Source organism: Hyla sarda, chromosome 2, assembly GCF_029499605.1.
Source record: "Hyla sarda isolate aHylSar1 chromosome 2, aHylSar1.hap1, whole genome shotgun sequence".
Taxonomy (NCBI): Eukaryota; Metazoa; Chordata; class Amphibia; order Anura; family Hylidae; genus Hyla; species Hyla sarda.
Window position 1 is genome coordinate 500,831,160 of NC_079190.1, and position 12,174 is coordinate 500,843,333.

Consider the following 12,174-nt stretch of genomic DNA (forward strand, 5'->3'; position numbering starts at 1 on the left):
GGCAGCTCAGTCGGGCTGATCCGGACATTGCGATAAAATCGAGATATCCCGATCAGCTAGGACGTGAGCGGTGGTCCCTTTACCTTGCTCCGCCGCGTCCGATCGGGGTTTGATTGCTCCAAGCCTGAGCTACAGGCTTGAGCAATCGAGCCCCTATCTCGCTGATCCGTGCAAAGCTATGGCTATGCAGGGATCAGCATAGGAGATCAGTGTGTGCAGTGTTATAGGTCCCTATGGGAGCTATAACCGTGCAAAAAAAAGTTTAAAAAAAAGTTAACAAAAGTCATTTAACCCCTTCCCTAATAAGTTTGAATCACCCCCCTTTTCCCATAAAAAAAAAAAACTGTGTAAATAAAAATGTGGTATCGCCGCGTGCGGAAATGTCAGAACTATAAAAATGTATAATTAATTAAACCGCATGGTCAATGGCGTGCGCGCAAAAAAATTCCAAAATAACATATTTTTGGTCACTTTTTATATCATGAAAAAATGAGTAAAAAGCGATCAAAAAGTACGATCAATACAAAAATGGTACCGCTAAAAACTTCAGAACAGGGCGCAAAAAATGAGCCCTCATACCGGCCCGTACGCGGAAAAATAAAAAAGTTATAGGGGTCAGAAGATAACGATTTTTAACATATACATTTTCCTTCATGTAGTTATGATTTTTTTCCGAAGTGCGACAAAATCCAACCTATATAAGTAGGGGATCATTTTAACCATATGGACCTACAGAATAAAGATAAGGTGTCATTTTTACCGAAAAATGTACTGCGTAGAAACGGAAGCCCCCAAAAGTTACAAAATTAAATTTTTTCTTCAATTTTGTTGCACAATTAATTTTTTTTCTGTTTTGCCGTGGATTTTTGGGTAAAATGACTAATGTCACTGCAAAGTAGAATTGGTGGCGCAAAAAATAAGCCATCATATGGAATTTTAGGTGCAAAATTGAAAGCGTTCTGATTTTTAGAAGGTGATGAGGAAAAAATGAAAATATTAAAAAGGAAAAACGCTGCGTCCTTAACCTCTTAAGGACTCAGGACGTACCTGTACGCCCTGAGCCCGGTCCCGGTGTTTAAAACGGGGTCACGCCGTGACCCCGCATCACACTGGGTTGGTCCCGGCTGCTATTCATAGCACGATCGTTGTGCCGTGCGCTATTAACCCTTCAGACACGGCGATCAAAGTTGACCGCCGCGTCTGAAAGTGAAAGCAAACGCTTCCCGGCAGCTCAGTCGGGCTGATCCGGACATTGCGATAAAATCGAGATGTCCCGATCAGCTAGGACGTGAGCGGAGGTCTCCTTACCTGTCTCCGCGGCGTTCGATCGGGGTTTGATTGCTCCAAGCCTGAGCTACAGACTTGAGCAATCGAGCCCCTTTCTCGCTGATCCATGCAAAGCTATGGCTTTGCAGGGATCAGTGTAAAAGATCAGTGTGTGCAGTGTTATAGGTCCCTATGGGAGCTATAGCACTGCAAAAAAAAGTTTCAAAAAAGTTAACAAAGTCCATTTTAACACCTTCCCTAATAAGTTTGAATCACCCCCCCCCCCCTTTTCCCATAAAAAAAAAAAAAGTGTAAATAAAAATAAACATATGTGGTATCGCCGCGTGCGGAAATGTCCAAACTATAAAAATATATAATTAATTAAACCGCACGGTCAATGGCGTACGCGCAAAAAAATTCCAAAGAATTCCATATCAAGAAAAAATGAATAAAAAGAGATCAAAAAGTCAGGTCAATACAAAAATGGTACCAATAAAAACTTCAGATCACGGCGCAAAAAATGAGCCCTCATACCGGCCCGTACACGGAATAATAAAGTTATAGGGGTCAGAAGATGACAATTTTAAACGTATTAATTTTCCTGCATGTAGTTATGATTTTTTCCGAAGTACGACAAAATCAAACCTATATAAGTAGGGGATCATTTTAATCGTATGGACCTACAGAATAATGATAAGGTGTCATTGTTACCGAAATATGCACTGCGTAGAAACGGAAGCCCCCAAAAGTTAAAAAATGAAATTTTTCTCTTCAATTTTGTCGCACAATGAATTTTTTTTCTGTTTCGTTGTGGATTTTTGGGTAAAATGAATGATATCACTGCAAAGTAGAATTGGTGGCGCAAAAAATAAGCATCATATGGAATTTTATGTGCAAAATTGAAAGCGTTAAGATTTTTAGAAGGTGATGAGGAAAAAATGAAAATGCAAAAACGGAAAAACGCTGCGTCCTTTAGGGGTTAACTGAACAATAATGGATACAAACGGATAACATCCATTATTGTCCTTCTTATATTTTTTTTAAAGTTTGTGTTTAATTTTTGTCGGGAGAAGAACGGGACAGGTCTAGACGGCCGTGTGAACGCAGCCTTACAAAACATGTGTAACATCATCTAGAACAGTGGTCTCAAATTGTGGCCCTCCAGATGTTGCAAAACTTCAACTCCCAGCATGCCCGGACAGCCGATGGCTGTCCGGGCATGCTGGGAATTGAAGTTTTTCCACATCTGGAGGACCACAGTTTGAGACCACTGTTCTAGAATATGGAGAATATTACTTGTGAGCAGAGATGAGCGAACTTACAGTAAATTCGATTCGTCACGAACTTCTCTGCTCGGCAGTTGATGACTTTTCCTGCATAAATTAGTTCAGCTTTCCGGTGCTCCGGTGGGCTGGAAAAGGTGGATACAGTCCTAGGAGACTCTTTCCTAGGACTGTATCCACCTTTTTCAGCCCACCGGAGTACCTGAAGGCTGAACTAATTTATGCAGGAAAAGTCATCAACTGCCGAGCCGAGAAGTTCGTGACGAATCGAATTTACTGTAAGTTCGCTCATCTCTACTTGTGAGGAAAGACTAGGAGGGGATAGCCTTTTTTCTTTCAGGCCAAAATGGTTTATTCCTTCTAAGAGACAAACTAAGGTTCATTTTTGTCCCTTTCTAAGGTCCGTAATGTGAGATCCTTACAGGAAAGTTCTGGAGGAACAATGAGCGGACTTGAAAACCCCATATTGGAGAATGGTAAGTGCCTTCCATTTTTTTATTTTTATTTATTTTTTACTTTTGAACCTTCTGTTTCCAGTGGAGAAGATATAACAATACATAGATACCTGCTGATCTTTTCTTGGTGCTGGTCAGAGTAAAAGTTACCTGGTACTATAATATAGCCTTTTACCATTTGAATTTATATTTTAGGGTTTTTAGTCTTAAAGGAGTAGTCTAGTGGTGATACAGTGGTGAGCAACTTATCCCCTATCCTAAGGATAGGGGATAAGTTGCAGATCGCGGGGGGTCCGACCCCTGGGGCCCCCCGCGATCTCCTGTACGGAGCCCCGACAGCCCGCTGGAAGGGGGCGTGTCGACCTCCGCACGAGGCGACGGCCGACACGCCCCCTCAATACAACTCTATGGCAGAGCCCGAAGCGCTGCCTTCGGCAATCTCCGGCTCTGCCATTGAGATGTATTGGGGGGGCGTGTCGGCCGCCGCCTCGTGCGGGGGTCGACACCCGCTATCTCGGCGGAGAGCCGGGGCCCCGTACAGAGAGATCGCAGGGGGCCCCAGCGGTCGGACCCCCCGCGATCTCAAACTTATCCCCTATCCTTAGGATAGGGGATAAGTTTTTCACCACTGGACTACCCCTTTAAAGGGGTATTCCCCGGAAAAAAAAAAAAAAAAAAATTTTTTAATCAACTGGTGCCAGATTTGTAAATTACTTCTATTTAAAAATCTTAATCCTTCCAGTACTTATCAGCTGCTATATGCCCCACAGGAAGTTCTGTTCTTTTTTTTGAATTTCCTTTCTGTCACGACCACAGTTCTCTCTGCTGACACCTCTGTCCATTTTAGGAACTGTCCGCAGCAGGATAGGTTTGCTATGGGGATTTGCTCCTTCTCTGGCTGGACAGGTCCTAAAATGGACAGAGGCGTTAGCAGAGAGCACTGTGGTCAGACAGAAAGGAAATTCAAAAAGAAAAGAACTTCCTCTGTAGTATACAGCAGCTGATAAGAACTGGAAGGATTAAGATTTTTAAATAGAAATTATTTGCAAATCTGTTTTAATTTTTTGGCACCAGTTGATTTAAAAATGTGTTTCAGTGGAGTATCCCTTTAAAGGGGTACTCCGTTGCTAGACATGTTATCACCTGTCCAGAGGATAGGGAATAAGATGTCTGATTGCGGGGATCTGGCCACTGGGGATCTCTGCAGCAACACTCCAGTCATCCGGTGCAAGCTCCGCTCCGTGTCGGATGACTGACGAACACAGCCACCATGCCCCCCTCCATGCATGTGTATGAGAAGAGGCGTGACTGCTGTGTACTAGCCATCATGCCCCCTCCCATAGACATGAATGGAGGGGGCATGGTGTGACATCTGGATCACAGAAGACCAAGGCTTCCGTAACTGTAACGCAGCAACACCAGGCCGGATATATCACGGGGGGTCCCATTGGATAGGGGATAACATGTCTAGGGGCAAAGTACCCCTTTAAGTATACAGAAGCCATGGTGGTCCCTTAGGTCCAGGCACATTAGGGTATTTAGTCTTAAGGAGGGAGGGGGGTGAAGAGATTACTGGTGCACTGCCTTTGCCTGAATGGACAATGCAGATTCTCAGGACCCTCACAGATGCAGGGACACAGTCTCTTCAGCACAGAACACATGGCTAAGCCCCACCCCCTACTTCCTGTAATCTGTCTTCCAAAGGCTGTTCCTAGAGACAGATTTCCCATAACAACAGGCAGTGGGCAACAGGTTGCGGGGAAGAGAAAGGCCTAGTAGTCAAGACTTAAAGGGGTATTCCAGGCAAAAACTTTTTTTTTATATATCAACTGGCTCCGGAAAGTTAAATAGATTTGTAAATTACTTCTATTAAAAAATCTTAATCCTTCCAATAGTTATTAGCTTCTGAAGTTTTCTGTCTAACTGCTCAATGATGATGTCACGTCCCGGGAGCTGTGCATGATGGGAGAATATCCCCATAGGAACAGGACAGCTCCCGGGACGTGAGTCATCAGAAAGCAGTTAGACAGAAAACAGCAACTCAACTTCAGAAGCTAATAACTATTGGAAGGATTAAGATTTTTTAATAGAAGTAATTTACAAATCTTTCCTGAGCCAGTTGATATATATATATATATATATATATATATATATATATATATATATATATATATATATATATATATATATATATATATATATATATATAAAAAAAGTTTTTGCCTGGAATACCCCTTTAAGAACTTTTTTTCCCCAGAGTAAGAATCCATTTCTGGTTAATAGTGATTAATAGGAATGTTAGGAATCAGATATTTTATAAAAATGGAGGGACGTTGTATAAAACAAGAGTAACTATTTACCAATACCAAACAAAAGTAACCATTTAAGTGTGAAAGATGCCTTAACCCCTTAAGGACCACAGGGGTGTGGAAATTTAATTAAAAAACTACTTGTCCACGGGACTAAAACGGAGCAAAATCTACTTGTCCCTCATGACGATCCACTTGTCCGGGACAATTTTCGCTTTTACATTCTTGTTTTTTCCTCCTCGCCCTATCATAGCCAGAACTACCTACTATAATGATGCCTTTTAATTTTTCATATTCTCCGAACCAAAAATATATATAATAATCGGTGAAGTGAAAGTGAAATAGTAAAAGATAATTTAGCAAATTTGGTGGTTTTATTTTCTGCGCCATTTACCTTGCGGTTGAGATAACAACATATTGTTTTTATACTTTAGGCCGCATGATTACAGCAATACCAGATTTGTATAGTGTCCGTCATGTTCTAGTAATTTAAAAAAAAAATGGAACTTTTTTAATTGCCATTTTTTGACCCCTGTAGCTATTTTTTTTTTTTTTTTTTATATATATATATATATATATATTTCTTTTTCACTTACCAGGCTGTATGAGGGCTCCTTTTTTGCGCCATAATCAGTTTTTTTTGGATCGGTACCATTTTGGTATTGATCTGACTTTTTAATCGCTTTTGACCTTTTTTTTTTTTCTGGGATATTATAAAAATTGCAATTCTGTGGTTTGGTATTTATTTTTTTTTACATTTACGTCGTTTACCGTATGGGATACATAATGTTTTATATTTTAATAGTTCGTACAATTACACACACAGCAATACGAAGTGTTTATTTTTATTATGTTTACATGTTTTTATATAGGAAAAGGGGGGGGATTTGAACTTTTAACATGGAAGGGGTTAATGTGTGTGTCTTTTAAACGTTTATTAAAATAATTTTTTTTTTTTTTTTTACACTTTGTTAAAATTTTAGGAGGAATCATTAGATTCCTCATACAGATCAATAGTTCTATTGTACTTCATTGATCTGTGTGCTCTGCGATCCATTGATAGAGCCTAGTCCAGCCAGGATCTATCCATGACAGAGCCACGGGACACCAGGGAACAGAGGTAAGACCTCCGGCTACCTCTATAGTGGTCCACCCCACTGGACCACCAGGGAGCATTCACATGTCCCTTTAGATCTAAAGGTATAATAGCCAGCCGCGGCGATCGCCACATGCTGGCTATTAGCGGCGGCCCCCGGATACTGAAAACAGCCGGGGGCTGCAGAGTACGGAACGGGCAGGAGTCAGGAGCCCGCTCCATACAGACTGCTGAGCGCCACCAAGTTTGTCAGGTCCGGCCCTTCTTGCCCGAAGCCGGGCTAAGGGCCGGAAAAATTCACCTGCCCGGCGCCCGGAACTGCATGTCCCGAGAGATAGGAATTCCACATCCCTGAATATTATTTATGTGGGAAAATTGAAATGAAAACCGCAATTTATTTATTAATTAATTTATTTATTTAATTTTTTACGTTTTAAGTTCAAGTTTACGCCGAACACCGTATTGGATAATTAACAATATATTTTGAAAGTTCAGACTTTTATGCACTCGGCGATACCAAATATGTTTCTGTTTTTTTATGCTTTTTTGGGGGTAAAATGGGAAAAACGGATGATTTTGCATTTATATTGGGGGAGGAGATTTTTCACATTTCTTTCCCTGGATCTCCACGGCAGCGCTGCGGACAATCCGATCATCCATTTAAAGTAAGGCCCTGGTGCAGATGCCGTTATCTGTATTGATCACTACATCTGAGGGGTTAATGGCAGACATCTGAGCGATCGCGGATGTCCACCATTACCGGTGGGTCCCTGGCTGCTGATAGCAGCCGGTACCTGCCACGCATGACTTAAGCATTGGTCCGATGCTTGCGGTCATGGCGGAGCGTAAATGTACGTCATGGTGTGTTAAAGGGTCACTCTCATTAAAACTAATTTTTGCTATTGCACTCCTTATGGTAAATGAAAAATATTTCTAATATACTTTGTTTAAAAAAAAAAGAAGTTTTCTATGTTTTATTTGTGCTTAAAAAAGCTCAAGAGCACATTTTCCCCCATCTCATACACAGACTTTGGACCAAAGTCCAAACACAGGAAGTGACACCTGGAGTGCTGAGGGTGGGGGGGGGGGTGTCCAGCCTCATCCAATCATAGCTCCTCTCACACATAACTGCCATATGCTGTTGGTTGGACACCCCCCCCCCCTCCTCCATACTCCAGGTGGCACTTCCTGTGTTTGGACTTTGGTCCAAAGTCTGTGTATGAGTTGGGGGAAAATGTGCTCTTGAGCTTTTTTAAGCACAAATAAAACATAGAAAACTTAATTTTTTTTTAAACAAAGTATATTAGAAATATTTTTCATTTACCATAAGGAGTGCAATAACAAAAATTAGTTTTAATGAGAGTGACCATTTAAGTACCACCTTACCATGATGTACATTTACGTCCATTGTTGTTAAGGGGTTAAAGGGGTATTCCAGTACTTAGCCATTATATGCATGATGGGGGATAAGTGTCTGATCACGGAAGTCGACTACTGTGCGTTATTAATTATATTATTTTTTGGTAGTATACCACTTTTTATGGTTTCCTCCTCTATAAATAAGTGCAGAGGTCTAAGTTCCTCCGTATAACAACTAGTGATGTCACCTGAATAGATGCCCTTTTGCTATTCATCAAGTAATGAGGATCTATGGATATGCTTATGTATACACCAGAAGCTTTCCTGTAGAATTAGACAAACGTGCACTGTGAATACAGTGTAAAACTAGCCCTATCTTGATTTACCTTTATTGTGCCGTATTTTACCTGTTTCTTGTTTGTTGTATGTGTGTTTTTTTTTTTTGTAGAAAATAAAAACAATTTTGTTAGCAGAAAATTGTTTGCTTTTCCAGGTGAAGACTGGATGAGAGGCCCTCATGGACATCTTGTATCTCCTTGTTATGATGTAGATGATAATCAATTGCATATTGGCAAAAAAAGACCTGGACTTGGACTGGATAACATTTTTGCAAGTTCTGAATGTACTAAAGATTTGGAAAAGAAATCTTATCTTTTCAAACAGGAGAGAATTCACATAGATGAGAAGCCATATTCAGGTTCAGAATGTAGGAAATCTTTTAGTGAAAAAGCAAGTCTGGAGGAACATCATAAAATTCATACTATAGAGAAACTATTGTCATGTTCAGAATTAGAAAAATTTAATCTGATACCTCCCACAGGAGAGAAGCTAAACATATGTTCAGAATGTGGGAAAAGCTTTAGTGATAAATCAAATTTTCTTAGACATCAGATGATTCATACCGGGGAGAAACCATTTTCTTGTTTAGAATGTGAAAAAAGTTTTAGTCGAAAATCAAGTCTTATTCGACACCAGGAAACTCACACTGGTGAACAGATTTTTTCATGTTTTGAATGTGGGAAATGTTTTAGTCGGAAATCAAATCTTGTGGACCATTGGAGAATTCACACAGGAGAGGAGACCTTTTCATGTCCTGAATGTGGGAAGTGTTTTAGTCTTAAATCAAAGCTTATGAAACATCTTAAAAATCACACAGCGGAGAAGTGCTATTCATGTTCAGAATGTACAAAATGCTTTAATTCCAGATCAGCTCTTTTCAAACATCAGAGAGTTCACACAGGGGAGAAGCCATTTTCCTGTTCTGAATGTGGGAAGTGTTTTAGCCAGAAAATAGGTCTTGTTATACATGAGAGAACTCACACAGGGGAGAAGCCGTATACATGTCCTGAATGTGGAAAATGTTTTAGTCACACATCAAATCTTGCTGAGCATCTGAGAACTCACAAAGCGGAGAAATCATTTGCATGTACAGTATGTGGGAAATGTTTTTAAGCATAAGCCAACTCTTCGGGATCATCTAAGAAACCACACAAAGGGAAAGCCGGAGGTTCATGTTCAGAATGTGGAAAATGTTTCCCTGTGAGATTATTCTAAACACTGAGCAGCCGTTTGTGGAAAGACTCTTCACCAATAAATTATCTGACCAATTAAAAAACGAAAACATGGAGAAGCCATTTTTGATGTTGAAAAGTGAATGCTGAATGTCAGAAATCAGGTCTTGTGGAACATCTGAGATAAAATCGGAAATATCTGGCATTTTACACAGGAAAGGGACAATATTCAGTTCCCACACAGTATATGGGAAATGTTTTTGCCACAAATAAGTAGGAGATATTCCAACCAACATTCTGGGGTAGTTTTAGTTACTCATTGGAATAGAACAGGAAAAATTCAGATCCTGGACTGTCAGCGGCCTTGAGGACTGGGTTGGTGGCCTTGAGGACTGGGTTGGTGGCCTGAGGACTGGGTTGGTGGCCTCTGGTCTTCATGCTTTCCACAGCAGGTTTGCTTGCAGTAAAGCACAGGCCTGTATTGAGGGTGACCCTGATTAAAATGAACCTTGCCACGAGCGGGTCTGTTGCTCCATTGCAACGTTACTCCTCTTTTTCGAAGACTTTCTAAGGCGCACTGACGTATCCGCTTCTGGTTCGGCGCTTCTCTCGGCTGATAAAATATGCGTATACTTTTTCTACTTCTATGCTCTGTTTTATGTCCTAATACGCATGTGCCGCTTCCTGGGTACATCAAGATTGCTGCGGCTGTGAATCTGTGCCGCACGCTGCTCCTCAATGTTTCCAGGAAGCGACACATGTGCAGTAGGACATAAAACAGAGGGAGGAGGCCGAGGGAGGAGGCAGAGGGGGGATAGGCGTATTTATGGGCTGGACGGAGCACCCAATCAGAAGCGGTGACGTTAGCGTACTGGAATAAGCCTTCAGAACCCCGCCTGCGCCCCAAACTGCTAATTCTCATAAACTGGATAAGAAGAACTTTGCAATGGAGCAACGGACCCGCTTGTGGCAAGTATCATTTTTATCAGGTTCGTGCGGGTGACTCTGAAAGTTTTCCTTAAAAACCGCCGTGTAAAATGGTCCTCTGGATAAATTCCCTCCCTATGGGACAGCGAAATCATCAAATTAATATCTAAAATACATTAGGAGAGGTTTATATAAAAACTTCTGCACGTCATCAAGCCTGAAGAAAAAGCAACCCTGGTAGTGACCCCCGACACCGACAGAGACCCAAGAGGAAAGGTGAAGATATTTCAAGAGCGCCCCCCACTGGATACCCCACACATTACATCTCCTCCTGGCCACTTCCTTAGGCATGTTGTAGGTAATAGAGCCACAGATAGATATATATGTGTATATAGAGTCTCTCATAAGTGAGTCCACCCCTCACATTATATATACAGTATCTCCCATAAGTGACTCCACCCCTCACATTATATATACAGTATCTCCCATAAGTGACTCCACCCCTCACATTATATATACAGTATATCCCATAAGTGACTCCACCCCTCACATTATATATACAGTATCTCCCATAAGTGACTCCACCCCTCACATTATATACAGTATATCCCATAAGTGACTCCACCCCTCACATTATATATACAGTATATCCCATAAGTGAGTCCACCCCTCACATTATATATACAGTATATCCCATAAGTGAGTCCACCCCTCACATTATATATACAGTATATCCCATAAGTGACTCCACCCCTCACATTATATATACAGTATCTCCCATAAGTGACTCCACCCCTCACATTATATATACAGTATATCCCATAAGTGACTCCACCCCTCACATTATATATACAGTATATCCCATAAGTGACTCCACCCCTCACATTATATATACAGTATCTCCCATAAGTGACTCCACCCCTCACATTATATATAGTATATCCCATAAGTGAGTCCACCCCTCACATTATATATACAGTATCTCCCATAAGTGACTCCACCCCTCACATTATATATACAGTATATCCCATAAGTGACTCCACCCCTCACATTATATATACAGTATATTCCATAAGTGACTCCACCCCTCACATTATATATACAGTATATCCCATAAGTGACTCCACCCCTCACATTATATATACAGTATATCCCATAAGTGACTCCACCCCTCACATTATATATACAGTATCTCCCATAAGTGACTCCACCCCTCACATTATATATAGTATATCCCATAAGTGAGTCCACCCCTCACATTATATATACAGTATCTCCCATAAGTGACTCCACCCCTCACATTATATATACAGTATATCCCATAAGTGACTCCACCCCTCACATTATATATACAGTATCTCCCATAAGTGACTCCACCCCTCACATTATATATACAGTATATCCCATAAGTGACTCCACCCCTCACATTATATATACAGTATATCCCATAAGTGACTCCACCCCTCACATTATATATACAGTATATCCCATAAGTGACTCCACCCCTCACATTATATATACAGTATATCCCATAAGTGACTCCACCCCTCACATTATATATACAGTATATCCCATAAGTGACTCCACCCCTCACATTATATATACAGTATATCCCATAAGTGACTCCACCCCTCACATTATATACAGTATATCCCATAAGTGACTCCACCCCTCACATTATATATACAGTATCTCCCATAAGTGACTCCACCCCTCACATTATATATACAGTATCTCCCATAAGTGACTCCACCCCTCACATTATATACAGTATATCCCATAAGTGACTCCACCCCTCACATTATATATACAGTATCTCCCATAAGTGAGTCCACCCCTCACATTATATATACAGTATATCCCATAAGTGAGTCCACCCCTCACATTATATATACAGTATCTCTCATAAGTGACTCCACCCCTCACATTATATATACAGTATCTCCCATAAGTGACTCCACCCCTCAC

The 12,174-nt window shown here is 40.9% G+C and overlaps 1 protein-coding gene across 2 annotated transcripts in view; it reads left to right on the forward strand.

Annotated features, from left to right (window-relative positions):
* The window catches only part of LOC130357221 (gastrula zinc finger protein XlCGF67.1-like), a 52,384-nt gene that overhangs the window by 22,659 nt on the left and 17,551 nt on the right, over positions 1-12,174 (forward strand). Inside the window, exons 4-5 of one of the 2 annotated variants that reach the window (XM_056559827.1) lie at positions 2,950-3,025; positions 8,262-9,416. In XM_056559827.1, the coding sequence (XP_056415802.1) occupies positions 2,992-3,025; positions 8,262-9,220 (993 nt within the window). In that variant the 5' untranslated portion in view covers positions 2,950-2,991 and the 3' untranslated portion in view covers positions 9,221-9,416. Of the gene's footprint in view, positions 1-2,949; positions 3,026-8,261; positions 9,417-12,174 lie in introns of those variants that run through there. The other variant, XM_056559828.1, reaches the window with a different exon arrangement.